General features: G+C 45.9%; 1 protein-coding gene across 6 annotated transcripts in view; it reads left to right on the top strand.

Moving 5' to 3' along the window:
- NOS1 (nitric oxide synthase 1) overlaps positions 1-25,104 on the top strand; it is a 197,232-nt gene that overhangs the window by 152,993 nt on the left and 19,135 nt on the right. For 5 of the 6 annotated variants that reach the window (XM_043439998.1, XM_043440009.1, XM_043440029.1 and 2 more), the window contains 9 exons: positions 441-545; positions 1,098-1,156; positions 2,550-2,651; positions 5,196-5,312; positions 9,712-9,886; positions 10,625-10,763; positions 11,294-11,372; positions 18,743-18,936; positions 20,666-20,835. In XM_043439998.1, the coding sequence (XP_043295933.1) occupies positions 441-545; positions 1,098-1,156; positions 2,550-2,651; positions 5,196-5,312; positions 9,712-9,886; positions 10,625-10,763; positions 11,294-11,372; positions 18,743-18,936; positions 20,666-20,835 (1,140 nt within the window). The remainder of the gene's footprint in view (positions 1-440; positions 546-1,097; positions 1,157-2,549; positions 2,652-5,195; positions 5,313-9,711; positions 9,887-10,624; positions 10,764-11,293; positions 11,373-18,742; positions 18,937-20,665; positions 20,836-25,104) is intronic. The other variant, XM_043440047.1, reaches the window with a different exon arrangement.

Below are 25,104 nucleotides of genomic sequence, written 5' to 3'. Positions count from 1 at the left end.
ACTTAGCGCACTGACGTGTTCGGCTCAGGTCCTCCACACCACTGGATGGAGAATTAGAAAGGAACCTGAGCACACAGTTGGTCAGATCCAGCTGGGACATTCCCAGCCTACATGTGGTCAAGAAGACTCCAGCATACTTTGGTTGTAAGAGGCTCAGGAGTCCCAATCAAGATCTGCCTCTACTGGCAGCCAACGCATTGCCCCAGACTCTCTGTGGTCCTTCAGGCCACAGGCAACCCATACTACCAACAAGCTTTTAGTTCTGCCCACTTGGGCCCACTGAAACAGTGGCACCCAGAACCTTTGGATCTCTGTCCTAAGGAGATGGCTCAAGATAACTCCTGTTCTTCCTCTCTTCTCTTCCCCCATCACTTTTTCTCTCCTACCTCTTCTCTCTCCTCATCACCTTCTCCCTTCTCCCCTCTTGATCTCCCACCTAGGTGATGTCCATGGAAGAATATGACATTGTACACCTGGAACACGAAACTCTGGTCCTGGTGGTTACCAGCACCTTCGGCAATGGAGACCCCCCTGAGAATGGGGAGGTGAGATGAGCCCCTATTACCTGTTCTGGCACCTGTTTCCATCTGCAGAGAAGAGGGGCAGCAGTGACGCCTGCTCTTCAGTAGCAAATCCTCCCAGAATCTCAAAGCCAGTGACCTTGATTTGGATCCAGGTTGTGCCAAGACTGGACAACTCCAAGTCCTCAGTCTGTTGGCGTCCGCCGACCAGCCGAGCCCTCCTGAAAATGTTGTCACCTGAGCTCACTACTTCTTTGGAATGGATGCTCCAGTCAAGAGCTTGGTGTCCCCTGCTCCAGATGAGAGAAGCAGGGACAATATTTTGTAGAAAACCACCACAAAGGGAATTTGCGTGCTGAGGTGGGGCGGGGAGCAGGGGGGCATCCACAGTTATAGCCCTTTATAAACAGTCCTCTTCCATGCACACCACTGCTGCCTGGCCCAAGCCCCTGACACCCTGGCCCCCAGGCATCAGGCTCCTCTTTTGCCAGCTGGGACTCCCAGACCCTCTGCCCAAACCCATTCCCAATTTAATCATATCTGCCTCACATCCCACTTGTCTCTTTTGACCTCCAGAAATTTGGCTGCGCTTTGATGGAAATGAGGAACCCTAACTCTGTGCACGAGGAAAGGAAGTAAGTAAACGACCCACCAGTGTCCCGTGACACTCTGGGGGGAAAACCGAAAGTTGTCTCTTGCCATCTGGGGTTCGCCTCTGAGTTCTGGATACTTTTGTGACCTGAAGTCCATCTGTGACTTATTTTAGCCAGTGGGTGTCTGTGGTCCACTGAGGTGGACATTCTGGTATTTAATCACCTTACAGCCCTGTGCCTCAGTTTGTTTTTCCATCAAATTGGGAAGTTCTACCTGCGTGAACTTTCTAATTTGTAAGAATCAAGGTAAAAAGTAGATAGCATCCTATGAGAAGCTGTGCATGTGTGCTCGGTTATGTCCGACTCTGCAGCCCGATGGACTGCAGCCCGCCAGGTTCCTCTAAGTGATTTCCCAGGCAAGAATACTGGAGTGGATTGCCATTTCCTTCTCCAGGGGGTCTTCCTGACCTAGGGATAGAACCCACGTCTCCTGCATTGCAGGTAGATGCTTTACTGCTTGAGCCATCAGGGAAGCCCCATGAAGAAGCTGAGTGCCATGTAAATATAGTTCTTATTACTCCACCCTTTGGAAGCTTACATTCAGAATCAGTGAGCTTCTTTCCCTAGAACTTTTCCATCTGATGTTCATGGCGGAGTTGCATCCACTCACGTGGAGGCTGACTTCAAACAAGATACCTCCTAAGGCAAAGAAAATGCCTGAAGTCAAAAGATGTTACTGATAAAACTGCACCTAACATGCGGTTGGGTTCTAAAGATATTTCATAAGGTGACAAACACTCGTAACCAAAATTACCCTTGAAAAACCCTTAAATCCCCTCAAAGCAGAGGACATACAACCTGTGAGTGATAAGCTGCCTTTCTTCGAGAGCATGACACGTGGTGTTGCTTCCACCATGGAGTAGGTCTTAAGCTGAGCATTGGATGTCATCGCTGGCTGGCATTTTATTTGTTTTTTATTTTGTTTGGTTTTTTTTTTAAATGTGGACCACTTTTAAAGTCTTTATAGAATTTGCTACAGTACTGCTTCTGTTTTATGTTTTGGTTTTTTGGCCAAAAGGCATGTGAGATCTTAGCTCCCTGACCAAGATTGGAACCTGCACCCCTGCGCTTGGAGGTGAAGTCTTAACCACTGGACTGCCAGGGAATTCCCTGACTGGCATTCAGAGGCTGCATTCTGCAGAACATCCCTCTTGGTTCTCTTTCAGCCAAGCACACGTTGCCAAACTTGCCTACATCCCATACCCAGGGGACAGCTGAGTCCCTGGTCGTCAGCCCTCCTTCTGTTTTTAAGACCAGCATCTTATTCCTCACCCTCTCTGCCTCTCTCCTCCCCACCCCATCCTGGTGGCCTTCAGCAGGCCCCCCTCACCCCTCCTCCAGGGAGAGATAGGGCACCATCCATTCTCCCCTCTAGGTACCCGGAACCCTTGCGTTTCTTTCCCCGTAAAGGGCCTCCCCTCTCCCGTGGTGACACAGAAGTCCACGGTCTGGCTGCAGTTCGTGACAGCCAGCGCAGGTAGAGCATCCATATGTGCACATGTGTGCGTGTGTGTGTGTGTGTGTGCTCACATGCATGTGTAGGATGCACCCGTGTGATCGTGCTTGCCCGGCGTTCATGTGCGTGCGTGAATGGTGTAAGCCCTCGCGCGCATGGTGATGAGGATGTACGTGCGCATGCCCGATACTGCGGCATCGAAGGCCACTCCCAGGTCTCAAGGAGACCTGAGTTCTAACGCAGGCCATGCCACTAACACGCTGAGTAACCTTGAGCTTGTTACTTGACCTCTCTGGGCTTCTCCATCTTTCTCACCTTCCAAACAGGGAGAAACTATCTCTGCCCTGACCATCTCTGGGAGCTGGTGCAGGGATCGAAGGATGATAACAAAGAGGAACACATTTGGAAAAGCCTCACACCTCATACAAATACATGCGCTGATATTTTTACCCCACAACCATCAACCCTCCCTCCCACACTAACAACACAGCCACCCCCTGATATGTTACAGGACTTATTTGGAGATGTGACTCAATGTGAGACTATTTTAGGGCAGAAAATACACTTACATATATTTAGAACTTTCCTGATGCTGGAGCAAAAACTTTGAAGAACATCCAGCTTAGAAATCCTGCTGCCAGAATGCGCAATTTCTTTTTTTGTCTTTTGCACTCAGATTTGTGTGTTGAGTTTTTGTGTTTGGGGTTTTGATTTGAGCATTTTATGGAAGTCTTTTGTTGTTGTTGTTTGGGGGTTTGTTTTGTTTTGTTGGTCTTGGAGTTTTTTTGGTTTGGTTTGGTTTTTGCCTTGTCTGAGAACAGAACTTACCACTTTTAGAGGAAAACTGGGAGACCGTTTTTGTTTTTTGTTTTTTTTTAATTTCGAGGCTCCTGAGCCTCCAGTGCCAAGGTTTGAGTCCCAGTGACATTTTTCTCCTTCTTTGAAACAACATTAGAAATCCAATCTCTTTTCAGGCTGTGTCTGAACAGTTTTCATGTTTATTTGAAATGTGAAATGTGAAAGACCCTTGAAATGTCTAAAGACGATAACTTTATTGAAAGAGAATGTTGTAGTGGTTACCAGTGGAGAGAGGGAAGGGGAAGGGGTAAAATAGGGGTAGGGGATTAAGGAGTACAAGCTGTTATGTGTAAAATAAGCTACAATGTTATATTGTCTAACACAGGGAATGTAGTCAATATTTTAGAATAACTATAAATGGAGTTGTTGTTGTTTAGTCACCAAGTGGTGTCCAACTCTTTTTCAACCCTGTAGACTAGCCCACCAGGCTCTTGTGTCCATGGACTTTCCCAAGGTAGAATACTGGAGTGGGTTGCCATTTTCTTCTCCAGAGAATCTTCCCAACCTAGGGACTGAATCCGTGTATCTTGGATTGGCAGGTGAATTCTTTACCACTGAGCCACCAGGGAAGCCCTTAAATGGAGTATAACCTTTAAAAATTGTGAATCACTATGTTGTACACCTGTAACTTATAATACTGTATATCCAATATACTTCAATTTTTCTGTTTAGGAAAAAAAAAAGAGACTGTTGAGTGAGACAGTCCTGCACTGCCCAATAAGCCTTTCTACGAGCACATAAATGTTCTATGTCTGTGTCATCCTGTACATTAGCCACTAGCCACACATGGCTATCAAGCCCTTGATGTGAGTTTAGTGCACCGTGGGGAGCAGAATGTTTCATTATATCCAATCTGAATGAATTTAAACAGTTACACACAACCCATGGCTACTGTAGCAGACAGCAGAAATGTCATTCTTTCATGGTTACTATAGCAGACTGCAGGAGTGTAATTCTTCACTAGTTGGTGTAAGGTTTGGGGACCAGTGGCATCTCCTGGGAACTTCTTAGAAATGCAGCATCGTAGGCCTTACTCTGGACCTACTGAGTCAGGATCTGCATCTTAACAAGATCCCAGAATGATTCTTGTCCTGGCTAACATGTGGGAAGTAAGGAAACATCATCTAATGGGTTAAGGAATGGACAATTAATGTAGTCTGAAACCTTTTCCTTTTTTTTTTTCAGTCTTAACATTTTTTAATTGAAGTATAGTGGATTTACAATGTTGTATTAATTTCTGTTGTACAGCAAAGTGATTCAGTGATATATAATCATTCTTTTTTAAATTTTCTTTTCAATTATGGTTTATCATAGGCTATTGAATATAGTTCCCTGTGCTATACAGTAGGACCTTGTTGTTTATCCTTTCTCTGTATAAAAGCTCACACCTGCTAACCCCAACCTCCCACGCCAGCCCTCCACCACCCCCTCCTCCTTGGTAACCACCAGTCTGTTCTCTGTGTCCATGATTCTGTTTCTGCTAAAACCTTTTCAATACACGTAGCATCAAGTGATGTCTAGGTGTCCTTGTGTTGGGCGAGGGTGAGTTGATATGTTCTGGTCAAGGCCACGGATGTGTTATGATCTCACCCAACACTCAGAGGAAGGTCCTAGAACCAGGACTGGCAACATAGATAGCCAGGGGGGTGCTGACCCCAGGACGGGGGCTCTGAACCAGAGTTCACAGATTCTCTTTCGTCTTGGCAGGAGCTACAAAGTGCGTTTCAACAGCGTTTCCTCGTACTCCGACTCCCGCAAATCGTCGGGTGATGGGCCAGACCTCAGAGACAACTTTGAGAGCACTGGACCCCTGGCCAACGTGAGGTGAGAGAGGGGCCCAGGGCATCAGGGATGATGAAGGCTCTTGGGGAGCCGGACAGAGTAACAGAGTGGGCTCTCTGTTTGGGGAGGGGTCTCCCTTCCGTGTCCGTTCATCCCTTGAGTAACCAGCTGCACTCTCGCTGTTTGGGGATGTCCCCCTGCTTCATTAAAGCACATACCTGGACCCCTCCTATGACCTCTTCCCAAATCACACTCCTTCAGAGCCGCCATCACCCAAGTTTCACCCCTTTGCATGAACTTCATATCATTTGTGCTAAAGGATGCTAATCCCCCAGATGTAACTCAGCGAGTTCCCTTCATGAGTGCTACTACATCTTACTTATTAGAAGCTTATGGGGACACCCCACTGGGGCCTGATGGTTCCCAACCTCGGATGCTCATCAGAATCACTTGGAGATGTTCACAATGTACAGATACCTGAGCCCCACCTCCAGAGACTTTGATGTAGTTGGGTCTAAACTTGGACCCAAGCTTTGCTTGTTTGTTTGTTTGTTTTTTTTTTCAATCTCCCTAATTGCCTCCAATGTACAGATTCAAAAAAATATTGTCACAACCCCTTGTTTGCCAAAGCATAGTCACATCCCACAAGAACATTTTAGGTAGTACATGGACAGGTATTTTTTACTTCAGTGGTTGTGGATTCAGTTTCATGGGTATTTGGAAAGGAAGAAAACTGGATGTCAAACCCTTGGTTTCATAGATACTGGTCAAGATGAGGCTACTGTGTAAGCAGTGTTCAGGCCCGGCCAGGAACCTCTTAGACCTTCACCAGTGCAGCCTCCTCCACGCCGGCTCAGGGCAATGCTCAGAAGATGATGGAGCTCACAGGCTTCCCAGATATTTGAGTATTGTTTCTATCAGTATACTTTTTCCTTTTTTGGCCTTACCACGTAACTTGATTGGTTGGCATCACCGACTCAATGGACATGAGTTTGAGCAAGGTCCGGGAGATGGTGAAGGACAGGGAACCCTGGCGCTGCAGTCCATGGGGTCGCAAAGAGTCAGACATGACTGAGCAACTGAACAACAAAGACCTAACCGCTGGGCCACCAGGGAATTCCCCATCAGTACACTTTTTAATAAACTTTATTTTTTTTAAAGTAGCTTTAGGTTCACAGCAAAATTGAAGGGAAGGCACAGAGATTTTGCGTGTACTATCTGCCCAACCCTCGGTGCGTGTGCACACACATACACACACACACACACACACACACAGCCTCCTCCATCATCAGCATCCCCTGCCATGGTGGTACATTTATACAGTTGATGAACCTGTATTGACACATCATTGTCACCCAGGGCCCATAGTTTGCATTAGGGTTCCCCCTTGGTTCACCCTCGAACTGATGGGTTTTGACATCAGTTTGTGTTCTTTAGCTTGACATTGAAACATCCATGGTTTGACAGTCAGACCCATTTTTCCCTTATTAAATCTATCATGCCCAAGAGCAGGGGTTGGCAAACTGCAGCCCATGAGCTGAATCCAGCCCAGCCACTGTATACTTCTGTACAACCCAGAATGGTTTTTACAGATGAATATCTACAATTTATTTAATGATAGAAAATATTCCCTTCAAGCCCCAATTAAGCAAAATGCTATATCCCCCTCAAAAAAGGATTCCATTCTTCTCACTAGTAGCTATATATAACTAGAAAAATGTACCCCATAACTGTTGCTATTATATTTTTAATTTTATCCAAAAGCATACAGAAATTTATTTTCTTCCTTATTATACAGATATCTGCATAATAGCATCAATTTTGCTTCTTAGCCTACAAGCCTGAAAATATTTACTATCTAGCCCCTATTATAATTTTGCCAAGTTTTCTGGTTTGGAAGCTTAAAATAGGAATTTTGCAATCATATGGTTTAGACTGTGATGAAATGTGTATATAGGAGGTGACTGTGACACAGGCCTTCAGATGCATTGGGAAGCATGTTAATGAATTAATTCCCTGGGCCGTATCTTAGTGAACACCAGTGGGTTTGAATAGCTAGTACAAATAATTGTACAAATAATTTGTGCAAATAGAGTACAAATTAAAAGCAAATTAAATAGCAACTATTAAGTAAATAACAGTGTGAGAGGTAGTCAAGTATGGCAGATATCTCAAACATAATCAATATTGGAGCAACTTTCCTGGCGGTCCAGTGGCTAAGACTCTGCACTCCCAATCCAGGGGGCCTGGGTTCAGTCTCTGGTCAGGGAACTAGATCCCACATGTCACAACTAAAGATCCTACATGCCACAACTAAGACCCAGTGCATCCAGATAAATAAATAAATATTAAAATAAGTAAATAAATAGAGGTTTAGGGAACAACTCTCTAACCACAAGGCATGACTAGCACTGAGTTTTCAAACCTGCATTAGGCTCAGGCCTTGGCTGGGGGCAGGAGAGCAGCTTCCTGGCCCCCATCCAAGCAGTCCCATGCTGGCCACCAGTTCTCACCACCTGCAGGGAAAAGGTGAGGAATCCAAGTAAAGGAGGATTGTGGGTGAAGGAGTGATGGGGAAACATGCTACCTAATTCTACATCCCTCCCTTGGGAAGACTGTGGAATGCCCAGGAAAGAAGGGCAGGAGGATAAGATGAAGAAGGATCAATCAAAGGAGGGGATATTACTCTATGTTAACTTTCACATGATCTCTTGAGACACCTGGACCCCATCTCAAGCTCATTCTCCAATAATAAGAGGGTCCCTTCCCAACTTGCTCTGCTGTTTTCCCCTCATCCCCCATTGCAATCTTTCATGCGATGGCTGGCTCCATCATTCTTTAACAAGAAAGAGATTCAGGGACAGAGTCAGATTCTGTAAGGAGCCAGTTAAACAGCTCCACTCCTTGACTTGTCTGAAATGACAGTCACCCACAGGATAGTCACATTCCAACCTGGAAAAAAAAATGCAAGTTGGGGTGTTGTTCATATCCCACTTGTTCACTTGTCCATCTAGGGCCAGTGAGGTCAAGACCCACAGCCAGGACCAAGTCCTGGAAGTGTGGTGTCAAGTCTCTGCAGGACTGGGGGGGTCATCTGGGACACAGCCCTCCACTTCCCAGACTTCAGAAAATTCTCATTAAGTTGACCCCCATCGATTCAAACCCCAACGTTTTCTTGTGGCATCTATGCAAACAGACATTTTTTTAAATTAAACCTTTTTATTTTCTACAATTTTCTACAATTAGCAAACAAGTGTTGTGACAGTTTCAGGTGAGCAGTGAAGGGACTGAGCCATATATATACATATATCCATTCTCCCCAAACTCCCCCAAACTCCCCTGTCATCCAGGCTGCCACATAACATTGACCAGCATTCCATGTGCAGTACAGTAGGTCCTTGTTGTATTCATTTTAAATATAGCAGAGTGTATATGTCCATTCCAAGCAAAGAGGCTTTGTGAAACAAATCAATTACACAGACGCTGCAAAGGGTGGAGCCAGCATATCTATAAATCTTTCAATCCCTTTTAGAAGAACCTGTTTACACACCAACACTGGATGTGTTAATGACCAGTTCTTCTGATCTCCTTGTTAGCACATGTCCCCAAGAACTGCTATGCTAGAGTTTTCATTCCCTTTGTACTTGAAACTAATTTAGTTGTATCCTGAGTAGAGTCAAGTCTTCCACTGATGTATTGAGTTGGCCAAAAAGTTCATTCAGGGTTTTCCGTGACGTCTTACAGAAAAACTCAAAGGAACTTTGGCTAATCCAGTAGATTTATTGCCCCAATTAGTCCAGCTTAGAAAGGGAAACTCAAGAAACAGCCAATGGTCCTGGGTCACCCATCCTCCTAAGGACCAACTGGGAGTTTTCTCCTGAGGACAGTGGTACCTAGCGGAGACCAGAAGGAAGGGAGAGCAGGGTTTAGGGGCTCCCAGGCTTAAAGATGGCCTTCCCCAAAGGGGTGTGGGGTGGTCTGACCACCAGAGGCTAAACACTGCCCTTCTGGAGGTACCAGTTGTCTTTATCTGCTTGGGCAGCCATCACAACGTACCACAGGCTGGGGGCCTCGACAACAGAAATTTGTTTCTAACACTTCTGGAAGCTGCAAGTCCAAGATCAAGGTTTCTGGTGAGGCCTGTCTTCCTGGCTTGCAGACATCCATCTGCTTGCTGTGTCCTCACGTGGACTTTCCTCTGTGAGCCTGTCACTGGGGGTGGAGAAGAGAGCTCTCAGGGGCCTCTCCCTCTTCTTAGAAGGATCAGGGCCCCACTCTTTTGACCTCAATTACCTCCTTGAAGGCCCCATCTCCAAATAGTCGCACTGGGGGACAGGGCTTCACATGTGAATTTATGGGGACGTAACAGTCCATGACCCCAGAACCCCTGCTGTATTCTCCCCAGCCCCCTATTCTAGACCTTCTGTTGTCGTCTTGGCAGGTTCTCTGTGTTCGGCCTTGGCTCACGGGCATACCCTCACTTCTGCGCCTTTGGACATGCCGTGGACACCCTCCTGGAAGAGCTTGGAGGAGAGAGGATCCTGAAGATGAGGGAGGGGGATGAGCTCTGTGGGCAGGAAGAGGCTTTCAGGACCTGGGCTAAGAAGGTCTTCAAGGTAACCATCTACCCCAATCTTAGAGACCCATGGGGAGGAGTCATGCCCCCAGGGACCCCCAAGGACAGATCACCTAAACCATCAAAAATAGAAAAAACTTGAGAAAATCTTTGGTACTTCCCTTATGTATCCAACCAGGAGACAGCTTTAAACAAGTCAGATAACTTTGGGTGGTCCTAAGACACATTTTCCACCTGGAATCCAGCCTCCTGTATTAAGGGTAAAGAGTTAGTCTATGAAAAATTATAGAGCTGGGAGGAACCCATCCTTCACTCACATTCCATAGACAAGTAAATAAAAAACATACAGTTGGTTAACCAACCCAGGGGGCCATGCCTCGGGCTGGATCTCAGATCTCACCAATCTGTCTGCTTTGACAATCTTGTTCCTCTTGTGCTAGTTCTCCAACGACCTGTACAGTAGCCACTGGCCACACGTGGTCATTTAGATTTAAGTGTAAACTGTTTAGCATTAAATATGATGAATGGATGAACAAAATGTAGTGTGTCCCTGCAATGGAATGTTCGAGCACAACAAGGAATGAAGTACTGATGAATACATGTGCTACGTGAAAGAAGCCAGACACAAAAGGACACTTACCATCTGAGTCCATGTAGATGAAGCGTCCAGAACAGGCAAATTCAGAGAGACAAGAAGTAGGCTAGTGATTCCCAGGGGCAGGGGAGACAGGGAGAGGAAAATGGGAGTGACTCCTAACGTGTATAATGTGTGCCACAGGCAGCCTGTGATGTGTTCTGCGTGGGTGATGACGTCAACATTGAGAAGGCAAACAACTCCCTCATCAGCAATGACCGCAGCTGGAAGAGGAACAAGTTCCGTCTCACCTACGTGGCGGAAGCTCCGGAACTCACACAAGGTACCTCCTACCACCCGCCGGGGGAGACACCCAAGACCCTGGTGTGGGGAGAGGAGACAGCAGTTCTCACCTCCAAAAGGTCCTTAGAGAAGGTGGGCTTCGTTGCTTCGGTCTCCGTTGCAGTGCATGCATGCGTGCTCAGTCACTTCAGTCATGTCCAGCTCTTTGCAACCCCATGGCCCACCAGCCTCCTCTGTCCATGGGGTTCTCCTGGCAAGAGTACTGGAGTGGGTTGCCGTGCCCACCTCCACCCAAATAAACACGTGCAGGCCACCCAAATAAACATGCTGTTGCTGCTCTGGGCTCTCTCTCTAGCCCTGCAGCATGTTACCCTAAACCTCCTCTTCTCTGCTAAGTTAAGCCAGGTTTGCTTTCTGTTTTGCTGTATCCACAACCACCCACCCCAATGCCTGTCTGACCTCTTTTCTTTTGTCTCTTTGCTTCATGCAGAGGGTCAGGAGAAGCTGGAGACTCTGTATTAACAACTGTTTTACCCAATCTCAGGAGCACCTTTGTTCTTCTCCCCCCAGGTCTATCCAATGTCCACAAAAAGCGGGTCTCAGCCGCTCGACTCCTCAGCCGCCAAAACCTTCAGAGTCCAAAATCCAGGTAGGAACATCCTGGTCCCTTCGGGTTCCCCGCCTCTGCCCCAGATGCCACCCACAGCAAGGAATGAACCCTTGTTGGCTCCAGGGACTGACTTCCTATTACCATTGGAAGGGTCCTCCAGACCCCCTTTGCTGCCTTGCAGCATCTTGGCTTCCTGCTTTCCATTTGCCAAGCTCCAACGTGCAGGGATGGAAAAAGTAACTGGTTGGGACATCCCTGGTGATCCAGTGGTTAAGACTCCAGGTTTCCACAGCAGGGGGTGCAGGTTTGATCCCTGGTCGGGGAACTAAGATCCCACAAGCCACTTGGTACAGCTAAAAAGAAAAGAAAAAAAAAAAGAATGGTGACGATCTCTGTGGAAAGGGGAAAGAGAAGGGTTTTATGAGGAATTTTTTTTAATAGAGACCACACCTTCGTTGAACTCCTAATATTCACTCTAATGTGTACCTTAGTCAGAAATCACTTAGTCCAGATAGCTCCTCTTTGCAGATAATTCTTCTCTGGTGTCCTGAGAAATGCCTGCTCAGTCTCTACTTAAGTCCTTTGGGATGATGGGAGGTTTATTAACCTACAAAACAGCCCCTTCTGTGTTCTGAGGTCCCAGTTGTTAGAAATTCTCTTCCTATTGTTTATAACCAAAGCTTGTGTTCCTAGCACTTCCATTTTGGTCCTATGTTACACTCTCCAGTGACACCTAAAACAAAGTCAGTTCTTCCAAATGAGAGAGCTGCCAATAGCCAAGGACAGCAAGCCACTCTCCCTGATCCTTGTTCCTTCCAACTGTTTCTCCTGAGACCCGGTTTCCCAGACCTTTTGCTGTAGTAGAAGGACACTCTGTCCTACTGGAAATGTCATCCTCGGACCTGGCCCCAGCGCAGTGGAGGTCCTGTGATCGATGCCAAGTGCACCGAGGCTATTATTACCATCCTCAGTCTGGACAGGAGGTGCTAAAGCGGCCCAGGGTTGTCCTAACAGCCTTGCCGCTCTCCCATTAAGCTTATGTCCTTTCTGCTCTTGGATCTGAATCTTTTCAAAATGATCAGGCCATATCTCTGCATCACTCCATGTATAAGTACATTTTTTAGCAGTTACAAAAGTCTTTGCCTAAATCCCCATCGGATGGAATCTTCTTCACTTAGCAGTTCTAGCCCATGAAGGTCTTTTGAGATCTTCGTTCTTTGCATGGTGTGGTGCAAAGGGTGGCCTCTCGAGCCAGACCACTCTGGGTTCTTACCCCGCTGCTGCCATCCCCCAGCCCTGTGACCTTGGACAAGTCCCTTAGGCCTTCAGAACACCTGTCTCCTTACCTAAAATGAGAACTAGTACTTATCTAGTAATTTTTGTGTTCCAAGCACAGTTTTGAGGTCTGTCTGTGCAGGCTCTCCCAGAGTTCGGAACAGCCCAGGAAATAGGTACTGTTATCACCCATGTTTTAAATAGGAAAAATGACAATTAGAAAATGTGAGTGACCTTTTTAAGGTCACACAGACTCAGTTCTCTGACTCCAAAGTCAAAACGCCAAATGGCTATACCTGTGGCATCAACAGCATCACAAGACTGCTATATTAAAAACAACACACACAAAGCAGCTCGGGTATCCTATGTTTCTGTTACTATCCTTTACCCATCCCAGTTTCATACATCTGCACATTTTAATATGTGTGCTTTCTATGTGGATATAAAACCTTTTTTTCAATGAAACTGTAGTTGATTTACAATGTTGCATTAATTTCTGTTGTACAGTAAAGTGATTCAGTTATACATATACATTCTTTTTAAATATTCTTTCCTATTATGGTTTATCACAGGATAGTGAATATAATCCCCTGTGCCATACAGTAGGAACTTGTTTATCCATTCTACATATAAAAGCTACTTCTGTGAACGCCAACCTCCCACTCCATCCTTCCCCAAACCCGTTACCCCCTTGGCAACCAAAAGTCTGTTCTCTATGCCTGGATGTAAAACTTATGATAAAGTGGTCAATGTGGTCAACAGGATGGAGCCCCATGGCGCTCGTGTTCTCCCCCAGACACCCTCAAACACTGAAGAAATGGATTTGGAAATTAATGTAATTGAATAATTAGTTACATGTAATATTCAGAGCATAATAATCTCTGATATATTGGGTTGGCCAAAAAGTGAATGAACTTTCTGGCCAACCCAATAGAAAGGGACTCTATACACATCTTACTCCCTATTTCTGTCCCATGGAAAAGTACAGTCTCAGTGGCATTGGAAAAGAAGGGACTAAGAATCTACTGGACATTTCTCTCAGCTACCAACCATGAAAGACCAGATGATAAAAATTACTCCCAAACCATAGCACATAAAAAGCAAGGTAATTTGCAAATGTTTTGATGCTAAGCTGGACCAAGTCCCAGAATAAACACCCCCCACCCCCCACCACCAAACCATCCACCTCTGGAAAGGGCAGCTGACTGTGCTGAGTGACTTGCAAGAGGGCATTTCAGAAAGGTTAGTAACCAGAAGATAGTATTAAAATCAGTTATAGATTAGCTTTAAAAGAATCAAATGGGGTCTCGGTGTTTAACCCTTTGAAATCAGACTCCACAGCACTACCTATTTTCAGGCCTTACTACCCTGCCCAGCTTTATAAGGGGTGTGTGTGTGTGTGTGTGTGTGTGTGTGTGTGTGTGTGTGTGTGTGTGTGTGTGTGTGTGTGTGTGTGTGTGTGTGTGTGTGTGTGTGTGTGTGTGTGTGTGTGTGTGTGTGTGTGTGTGTGTGTGTGTGTGTGTGTGATGTGTAAGGACTGAGTAAAAACGTATGACCCTTTCTCCCATCTTCCCCTGCCCACAGCTGAGTATGGTCTCGGTGTTTAACCCTTTGAAATCAGACTCCACAGCACTACCTATTTTCAGGCCTTACTACCCTGCCCAGCTTTCTCCCATCTTCCCCTGCCCACAGCTGAGTATGGGGTCTCGGTGTTTAACCCTTTGAAATCAGACTCCACAGCACTACCTATTTTCAGGCCTTACTACCCTGCCCAGCTTTCTCCCATCTTCCCCTGCCCACAGCTGAGTATGGGGTCTCGGTGTTTAACCCTTTGAAATCAGACTCCACAGCACTACCTATTTTCAGGCCTTACTACCCTGCCCAGCTTTCTCCCATCTTCCCCTGCCCACAGCTGAGTATGGGGTCTCGGTGTTTAACCCTTTGAAATCAGACTCCACAGCACTACCTATTTTCAGGCCTTACTACCCTGCCCAGCTTTATAAGGGGTGTGTGTGTGTGTGTGTGTGTGTGTGTGTGTGTGTGTGTGTGTGTGTGTGTGTGTGTGTGTAAGGACTGAGTAAAAACGTATGACCCTTTCTCCCATCTTCCCCTGCCCACAGCCAAAGTCAGGATGTTTGAGCCAGGAGACCGCATAAAGATACTATGAAACACCCTCCCCACCCCGCTCCCACCCATAACAAAAGACCCTTAAGCAAACAAAGTGCTTAAGAGGAAATAAACCACCTTTTGAGGGTGATCCTTGCAACTCTAAAGAGAAAAGCGACTGACCGCAGTTACTGCCTGGCCAGGAAATAAACTTTTCTGTGTGCGGCAAGTAGCAAACAATACAGAAAAGAGTGTAATGGAGCACTAATGGGTGGGGTATGGGCCACATAAGTCCTAGAAGTCAGGAGGAGGAGGGGAGACGCTGGGTTGGCTTTAGATAAGATAGAGAACAGACAGGGCCATCTAGGAGCAAAGATGCTGAAAGGGCCTGAGTGCTGTGGTACATCAGAGAAAGATGGGACATTGTAATGGAGAGTTCTGCATGGGAGTACTCTCAATTCCCAGCTCCTCTTGAATAAAATAACTTCTTTCCAGCTTTCCCCATCTCAACACAGGACATCAACATTCAGTGTAAGCCCCAAACTCAGGCTTCCTCTCTGCCTCCTCTGTCTCCCTCCTAATATCCATCCAACTCTCAGCTGATACAGTGGGCTTGTCTTTCAAATACATTATTTCAGATCTACAGCCGCCACCATAAGACAGGCCACAATCATCTGTGGTCTGAGGGCCTCCCAAAGCCACCTAACTTGTCCTTCTGTTTCTTGCTTTTTCTCTCAAAGATTCATCTTCCAAATAGCAGCCAGACTAATCTTTTAAGAACAGAAATGGAAACCCATCCTCCTGCAGCTTCATACCCTCCAATGGCTTCCCACTGATCTCAGGAAACCTCCCAACTCCTTGCCTGGACAGATTACAATGAGACCCTCCTGATCTGGCCTCTTCCCAGCTCTCTGACCTCCTCCTGTGCCACTCAGCCCTGTGTTGACCCCCTTCCAAACCCTCCAGCCTTCTTTGTCATCTTCGGACATGTCATGCTTTTTCCACCTCAGGGCCTTTGCATGTACTGCTCCCCCTTTCAGGAACACTCTACCCCCAAATCTTTGCACGTCCCCTCCTCCTCATCGTTCAGATCTCTGCTCCGACATCAAATCACCAGCAAGGCCTCCCCGACCATCCTTATCTGCTGGTCACTGAGCCCACTGCCCCCAACCTGTCAGCGCCCACCCTTCCACATCACCAGCCCCATCCATGATCTTTTTCAGTTGCTTCTCAGTGAGAATGGGGCCCTGTGTTTTCTTCATCCATCACTCTCTCATCAGGGCCTAGAAAGTGTTAACAAATTCGTTGAAGCTATGAGCCTTATCACCTCAAAGTGCTCACAAGAGACCATGTTTACTCTTTTCACTGATGAACGAACATGAGCTGTTTCCCACTGCCCCTCCTTTTAATGCTGGATGTTAGCAGACTATTCTTTCCCCTGTGAACCTGTCATTGAACCATTGCTAACTGTGTGTGTGCATGAGTGTGTGTGTGTTTGTGTGATGTTGCTGTAGGTGGATGTAAATACGTCACAAGCAGGCCATACTCAGGGGACAGGCATTTGAATGGCTGTTGCCTTTCCAATGCTACCTTTTTTCCCCTCTCCAAATACTTACTTTTTTTTTAAGCTTGGGAAAGGACTTTTTTTTTTTTTTTGCCCACGCCACGTGGCATGCGGGATCTTCTTTCCTCGACCAAGGATTGAGCTCATGCCCCCTGCAGTAGAAGTGTGGACTCTTAATCACTAGACTTCCAGGGAAGTCCTTCCCCTAATACTTTCCGACAACCCATGTATATCCCAAGCTTTTTTCTTTTTAAAAAAAGAAAAAGGTTAGAAAGTCCCATACTTAGAAATCCCCAGCAGAACAGAGATATAAGGCAGTAGGTCTCCAGGCTAGTGCTACCCACTGGGGGATCAGCTCCCAGCAAAGCTTCAAGGACCAGCCCACAGAGGGGTCCTCAGGCCATGCAGCCATTCACTGCTGGGGTTCTCCAGTCAGACGCGTGCACAGTGTCCATGGTCCAACTCCCAGCAGAGCCTACCCCCACCTCGTGGCCCACAGGCCAGGTCCATCCTCATCCCTGCCCGTTCTCTGCCTGACCACCCTCAGCCGCGTTCAAGAGGACTTAGGGGAAACGGCTGTGAGCACAAGCCAGCTCAGCAAGTTTGGGGCCTCCACGTTTCTATTTTGTACCGGCCATAGGAACGGAGGCAAATATACTTCTGAAAAAAAAAAAAACAACAACAACAACAACTCGTGATGATCTGGGAGAAAGTGGGAATTGATTTGTGGGCCTTTCAAAGACTTCCCGTGGTTGGCATTGGAGGTTCCCAAATTCTCAACCCCACAGCGCCCCCTGCTGGCTGTCAGCCTCTGCTCAATCCCTTCCTGGAGCTGGCAGGAGGGTGACCATGTCTCTCTAGCTCTCCAGGAACCGATAGACTGGCATGAGCTCAGAGCAGAGTCATCCACGCAAGCCCATTTAATAGGTAACATCAGTGTCCCAGGGAGGGCAAAATCTGCCCAGGGAAGGAGAGTGGGAGCCCAGACCCCCACCACCATCATTCACAATCTCAGTCACCGAGTTCCCCACCCTACTAAGGACAGGGGTGTCGTGCTTCAAGAAAATATACCCAAAAAAGCAGAGATGCCAGCACAACTATTTTTAATAATGGTGGCTATTTGCAGCACAAAAGAACTTTTGGTTGTGCCAAAAACTCCTTCAAATAGCGAGTCCCATTGGTCTATTCAAGTGCTGATTTACATACCACGAAGAATGTAGAAACTTCATGTTGAATATCAAGTGTCGCTATCAACTGAAAACCAGTTGGCAAGGAAGAAAAAGCGGATCTGAAAATGCGAATGTAACTCCAAGAATACAAAAAGATTTGATTTACCCAAGTGTAGTCATCAATCCCGAAGTTTTCAGGCATAAAAATGCAGTGTATTGGTACTAAAACTTTAAAAGAACCAGAATAATCCTATTCTGAGGATTCATTCATAGACCTCCTGCACTTGAAATCCAACTATTGAAGGAAAGGGCATGACTCGGCAGGCCTAAACAAGTTTCCCTCTGGGTTTTCTCCTTTGTTCTATAAACTTTATAGTATCAGTGGATTGGGGATAATAAGAACCTGAGCTTAAGGTCAAGCCCTTTTCCCTTTTCCAGGACAAGGTGAGGACCCCAGTTTGCAAAAGGAGGTGGAGCTTTGGATTCCCAGGAGAGGTGGAATTTCACAGAATGGGGACATCACTGCCACAGCTCCAGTGGGGTTTAGTGGTTCCTGGTAGAAATTGGGTATCAAAAATAGAGCCTCTTCCAGCAGCTGGTTAACCCTGAGGGTCTGAGGTTCCTTCAATCGATAAATATTTCTTGAGTATCTACTATGTGTCATGCACTGCCCTAGGTGCTAGAATAGAGTAGTGGAGAAAATAGACAAGTTCCTTGCCGATCTTAGAGTTTACACAGATTCCTAGTCTCTTCTATTGTCCTCGGAGTGGGGATGGGGAAGGGGCAGGCAGAGAGACAGACCACATGCCATAGTATGGAGTAAACTCTCCATTCTATGGAGTTTGGTAAGTGCTATGGAGAAAAGGAAAGCAGGGACAAGAAGTCAGAAAAGCAAAGAGATCTGGGGACTGCATCTCAGGGTGCTCCAATGTCCAGAGTTAGGGGAGATGAGATGGAACCAACAAAGGGGACCGAGGAAGAACAGCCAGAGAAGAGACCAGGAGAGCCTGGGGAGCTGGAGAGAAGGGGATTGAGGAGGACGTGAGAAGCCACGTCCAGTACTGCTCTGATGAGCACAGTGAGTGCTGGGAACTGGCTGTTGGGTTTGCAAAGAAGAGCTCATGGGTGACCTTGCTGAAACCCGCCCTGTGGAACTGGTGGGGGTGGAAGTCTGATTGGCCTGAGCCCCAAGGAGAATGGAAGGAGGGGAGGTGTAGCCACAAAGACAGAGGAGCAAAGAAAAGGGGCACAAGCTGGTGGCCCTCAGCCTGTTGTTCCCCCACCCTTCCCTCCAGTCGATCGACCATCTTCGTGCGTCTCCACACCAACGGGAATCAGGAGCTGCAGTACCAGCCCGGGGACCACCTGGGCGTCTTCCCCGGCAACCACGAGGATCTGGTGAATGCCCTGATTGAGCGACTGGAGGACGCCCCCCCTGTCAACCAGCTGGTGAAAGTGGAGCTTCTGGAGGAGCGGAACACGGCTTTGGGTAACTATGGCCAAGCTAGTACCCCACCCAGCCACTCCCAAGGGCCCTTTCCTTCTCCGAGGAGTCCCAGGGTCTGTCTGGGCCTTCCCTCCCCAGCGGGTATCCAGGGAAGAGGAAACCCTTTCTTCCCAGTTGCCAGTCCAGGCAGGAGAGTGGGTCTCTGTCACCCCCTGCTTATGAGACTGAAGGCTCCCCTTCCTCATGGCTGAACAACCTTGACCCAACTAGCCGAGCAAGTGTCCATTTAAGCCAGGACACTGATGGTTCACCCTTGAGGGAAAGAATCTTACCTTCCTTCATCAGCTAGACACCGATCTTAGCAAAGGCTACTTGTCTGACTTCCTTCATCACCCCAGCCTCACCGCCCACTGAGAGAAAATAGCATCTGAAGTCCACTTCTACCTTCTCTTAGAATCCAAAAGCACTATATGAAGCTCGGTGGCCCATTGGGATCAAACCTGATTTCTGATATCATTAGATCAAGTCCCAACCTGTTTGGGGGACTACCCTTGACATTCCTATTAAAGAACTTTGCAAGGCAAATGGGTCTGCGTGCTTCATCTCAGTAGTCATGAGTGAGCTCAGGACTTAAGGAACTGCAGTGACTGCATGTGGTAGCCCATGATACAGTGATACATCTCCTCTACAAGGGAGCCAGGACATAAAGTCAGGGCAGAATGTGAAAACAGTACGTAGTCAAAACCCTGCTGAACATCCCTTAGGAAGGTACCGCTTTGGAGAAACACACCTGCTCTTATGAAATCCAACCCAGCCAGTTCTTCCTCAACATTGGAACAGTATTTTATATCTTTTTGAGTTGAGCTCCTGATGAAGTAAAGGCTTGTGTGCAGGGCCTCTATTGCACTGAAGTACACAGAGGCAGTAGTTCAAATATTGTCTGGAGCAGTACTGCCTGACTTTATGAATGTGAGCTGTGTTGTTGTTGCACTCAGTCAAGTCTGACTCTGTGACCCTAGGGGCTGTAACCCACCAGCCTCCTCTGTCCATGGGATCCTCCAGGCAAGGATACTGTGGAACAGGTTGCCATTCCCTTCTCTAGGTTGTCTTCCCAAACCAGAGATGGAACCCACATCTCCTGCATTGGCAGGGGAGTTCTTCACTAGCGTCACCTGGTGACCTTGGGCAAATTCCTTAACTTCTCTGTGCTTCCGTTTTCTCAACTGCAAAGTGGAGATAATGATAGCACCCACCACCTAGGATTGTGGCGAGGATTAAAAGAGTTACTGATAGAAAGTGCTGAGGAAATGACGTGGTGCATAGGAAGGGCTAGGTAAGTGTTTGGCATGTTTGTCATTTTAAATGCTAGAATCGCACGCAGAGCAGCAAAAGGCTGACACCATGAGGAGAGAGGCAGGGAAAAAAATGGATTCATAGTTCGTGCTCAGTTGATGGCTCGTTGCTCAGAATATCAAAGCATGGTCTCGTGCTATTTTAATATTTACTCTTAAATTCTGGCACTAGTTTGCTCAGCTGGTTTTGGACATGCTCCTTGCATACAGGAGGCGATCACAGGGTCCCCAGGAAACCTGGCTGTAGATGTGGGATGGAGGTGGCCAGCCAAGGGGTCAGTTGGCTCTGGGGCAGTCGGTTCTTCGGGCCCCATCCTCTGCTCCAGAAGCAGGTCTGGCCTCCCTGACTTGGACCCAAACCCTCAGGGCCCACACTGTCCCTCCCCCACCCATCTCTCATCTCTGTTTTTCCTCTGCAGGGGTTATCAGTAACTGGACCGATGAGCATCGCCTGCCGCCCTGCACCATCTTCCAGGCCTTCAAGTACTACCTGGACATCACCACGCCTCCGACGCCACTGCAGCTGCAGCAGTTTGCCTCCCTGGCCACCAGTGAGAAAGAGAAGCAGCGTCTGCTGGTCCTCAGCAAGGTAGGTCCCTGGCCTCATTCAACCTCACCCCCTGCTCCCTGGAGAATTTTACGGTTCCCTCGTGGCCCTGCTGGTAAGGAGTCTGCCTGCAATGCAGGAGACCTGGGTTCAATCCCTGGGTTGGGAAGATCCCCTGGAGAAGGAAGTGGCAACCCACTCCAGGATTCTTGCCTGGAAAATCCCATGGACAGAGGAGACTGGCAGGCTACAGTTCATGGGGTTGCTAAGAGTCAGACATGACTAAGCAACTTCACTTCTTCCCTGTGTGGTTATTACAACAGTGTTTCAGCAGATGGCAGCCTTGAGCGAGGGCTGCCACCGTCTAGTTTGCAGGTCACCATATTAGCTAATCCATTTTGGCTGGACCTGGCCATCTCCCCTCCTTCTAACAAAGGTCTAAAAGGACCAAAGAGCGATCCCATTGAATCTCCACGTTCTCTGACGGCAGTAGAAATTGGTAACACTTTTTCCTCCTCCCTTTGGAACCCTTGTTGTTGTTGTTCAGCTCCTTAGTTGTGTTGGACTCTTTGCAACCCCACGGACTGCAGCACACCAGACTTCCCTGTCCTTCACCATCTCCCAGAGCTTGCTCAGACTCAAATCCATTGAGTCAGTGATGCCACTCAACCATCTCGTCCTCTGCCCCCCCCCTTCTCCTCCTGCCCTGCCAGCATCAGGGTCTTTTCCAGTGAGTGAGTTCTTTGCATCAGATAACAGATTCTCTACCTCCAGCCATTAAAACATATACAAACAACTCTTAGTTCACAGGCCATATGAGCAGGTGGTTTGTGGGCTAAAGTTTGCCACCGCCTCATAGCTGTGTGATCTCTATATCCCTCAGTTTCCCCATCAATAAAATAGGGGTGACAACCAGGTTTATTTCATAAGATGAAATAAGTGAATACTTGGCACAGAATAATTCCTATGTAAGAGTTAACTATGACTATTTTTTTTCATTTATTTTTATTAGTTGGCACCTAATTTCTTCACAACATTGCAGTGGGTTTTGTCATACATTGACGTGAATCAGCCATGGAGTTACATGTATTCCCCATCCCGATCCCCCCTCCCACCTCCCTCTCCACCCGATTCCTCTGGGTCTTCCCAGTGCACCAGGCTCAAGCACTTGTCTCATGCATCCCACTTGGGCTGGTGATCTGTTTCCCTATAGATAATATACATGCTGTTCTCTCGAAACATCCCACCCTCGCCTTCTCCCACAGAGTCCAAAAGTCTGTTCTGTACATCTGTGTCTCTTTTTCTGTTTTGCATATAGGGTTATCATTACCATCTTTTCTAAATTCCATATATATGTGTTAGTATGCTGTAATGATCTTTATCTTTCTGGCTTACTTCACTCTGTATAATGGGCTCCAGTTTCATCCATCTCATTAGAACTGATTCAAATGAATTCTTTTTAACGGCTGAGTAATATTCCATGGGGTATATGTACCACAGCTTCCTTATCCATTCATCTGCTGATGGGCATCTAGGTTGCTTCCATGTCCTGGCTATTATAAACAGTGCTGTGATGAACATTGGGGTGCACGTGTCTCTTTCAGATCTGGTTTCTTCAGTGTGTATGCCCAGAAGTGGGATTGCTGGGTCATATGGCAGTTCTATTTCCAGTTTTTTAAGAAATCTCCACACTGTTTTCCATAGTGGCTGTACTAGTTTGCATTCCCACCAACATGTAAGAGGGTTCCCTTTTCTCCACACCCTCTCCAGCATTTATTGCTTGTAGACTTTTGGATAGCAGCCATCCTGACTGGCATGTAATGGTACCTCATTGTGGTTTTGATTTGCATTTCTCTGATAATGAGTGATGTTGAGCATCTTTTCATGTGTTTGTTAGCCATCTGTATGTCTTCTTTGGAGAAATGTCTGTTTAGTTCTTTGGCCCATTTTTTGATTGGGTCATTTATTTTTCTGGAATTGAGCTGCAGGAGTTGCTTGTATATTTTTGAGATTAATCCTTTGTCTGTTTCTTCATTTGCTATTATTTTCTCCCAATCTGAGGGCTGTCTTTTCACCTTACTTATAGTTTCCTTTGTAGTGCAAAAGCTTTTAAGTTTCATTAGGTCCCATTTGTTTAGTTTTGCTTTTATTTCCAATATTCTGGGAGGTGGGTCATAGAGGATCTTGCTGTGATTTATGTCAGAGAGTGTTTTGCCTATGTTCTCCTCTAGGAGTTTTATAGTTTCTGGTCTTACATTTAGATCTTTAATCCATTTTGAGTTTATTTTTGTGTATGGTGTTAGAAAGTGTTCTAGTTTCATTCTTTACAAGTGGTTGACCAGTTTTCCCAGCACCACTTGTTAAAGAGGTTGTCTTTTTTCCATTGTATATCCTTGCCTCCTTTGTCAAAGATAAGGTGTCCATAGGTTCGTGGATTTATCTCTGGGCTTTCTATTCTGTTCCATTGATCTATATTTCTGTCTTTGTGCCAGTACCATACTGTCTTGATGACTGTGGCTTTGTAGTAGAGTCTGAAGTCAGGCAGGTTGATTCCTCCAGTTCCATTCTTCTTTCTCAAGATTACTTTGGCTATTCGAGGTTTTTTGTATTTCCATACAAATTGTGAAATTCTTTGGTCTAGTTCTGTGAAAAATACCGTTGGTAGCTTGATAGGGATTGCATTGAATCTATAGATTGCTTTGGGTAGAATAGCCATTTTGACAATATTGATTCTTCCAATCCATGAACACGGTATGTTTCTCCATCTGTTTGTGTCCTCTTTGATTTCTTTCATCAGTGTTTTATAGTTTTCTATGTATAGGTCTTTTGTTTTCTTAGGTAGATATACTCCTAAGTATTTTATTCTTTTTGTTGCAATGGTGAATGGTATTGTTTCCTTAATTTCTCTTTCTGTTTTCTCATTGTTAGTGTATAGGAATGCAAGGGATTTCTGTGTGTTAATTTTATATCCTGCAACTTTACTATATTCATTGATTAGCTCTAGTAATTTTCTGGTAGAGTCTTTAGGGTTTTCTATGTAGAGGATCATGTCATCTGCAAACAGTGAGAGTTTCACTTCTTCTTTTCCTATCTGGATTCCTTTTACTTCTTTTTCTGCTCTGATTGCTGTGGCCAAAACTTCCAACACTATGTTGAATAGTAGTGGTGAGAGTGGGCACCCTTGTCTTGTTCCTGATTTCAGGGGAAATGCTTTCAATTTTTCACCATTGAGGGTGATGCTTGCTGTGGGTTTGTCATATATAGCTTTATTATGTTGAGGTATGTTCCTTCTATTCCTGCTTTCTGGAGAGTTTTAATCATAAATGAGTGTTGAATTTTGTCAAAGGCTTTCTCTGCATCTATTGAGATAATCATATGGTTTTTATCTTTCAATTTGTTAATGTGGTGTATTACATTGATTGATTTGCGGATATTAAAGAATCCTTGCATTCCTGGGATAAAGCCCACTTGGTCATGGTGTATGATTTTTTTAATATGTTGTTGGATTCTGTTTGCTAGAATTTTGTTAAGGATTTTTGCATCTATGTTCATCAGTGATATTGGCCTGTAGTTTTCTTTTTTTGTGGCATCTTTGTCTGGTTTTGGAATTAGGGTGATGGTGGCCTCATAGAATGAGTTTGGAAGCTTACCTTCTGCAATTTTCTGGAAGAGTTTGAGTAAGATAGGTGTTAGCTCTTCTCTAAATTTTTGGTAGAATTCAGCTGTGAAGCCATCTGGTCCTGGGCTTTTGTTTGCTGGAAGATTTCTGATTACAGTTTTGATTTCCTTGCTTGTGATGGCTCTGTTAAGATCTTCTATTTCTTCCTGGTTCAGTTTTGGAAAGTTATACTTTTCTAAGAATTTGTCCATTTCATCCAAGTTGTCCATTTTATTGGCATAGAGCTGCTGGTAGTAGTCTCTTATGATCCTTTGTATTTCAGTGTTGTCTGTTATGATCTCTCCATTTTCATTTCTAATTTTGTTAATTTGGTTCTTCTCTCTTTGTTTCTTAATGAGTCTTGCTAATGGTTTGTCAATTTTGTTTATTTTTTCAAAACACCAGCTTTTAGCTTTGTTGATTTTTGCTATGGTCTCTTTAGTTTCTTTTGCATTTATTTCTGCCCTAATTTTAAAGATTTCTTTCCTTCTACTAACTCTGGGGTTCTTCATTTCTTCCTTCTCTAATTGCTTTAGGTGTAGAGTTAGGTTATTTATTTGACTTTTTTCTTGTTTCTTGAGGTAAGCCTGTAATGCTATGAACATTCCCTTTAGCACTGCTTTTACAGTGTTCCATAGGTTTTGGGTTGTTGT

This window comes from Cervus canadensis, chromosome 1 (genome assembly GCF_019320065.1).
Source record: "Cervus canadensis isolate Bull #8, Minnesota chromosome 1, ASM1932006v1, whole genome shotgun sequence".
Classification (NCBI taxonomy): domain Eukaryota; kingdom Metazoa; phylum Chordata; class Mammalia; order Artiodactyla; family Cervidae; genus Cervus; species Cervus canadensis.
This window is presented reverse-complemented; position numbering and strand designations above follow the sequence as displayed.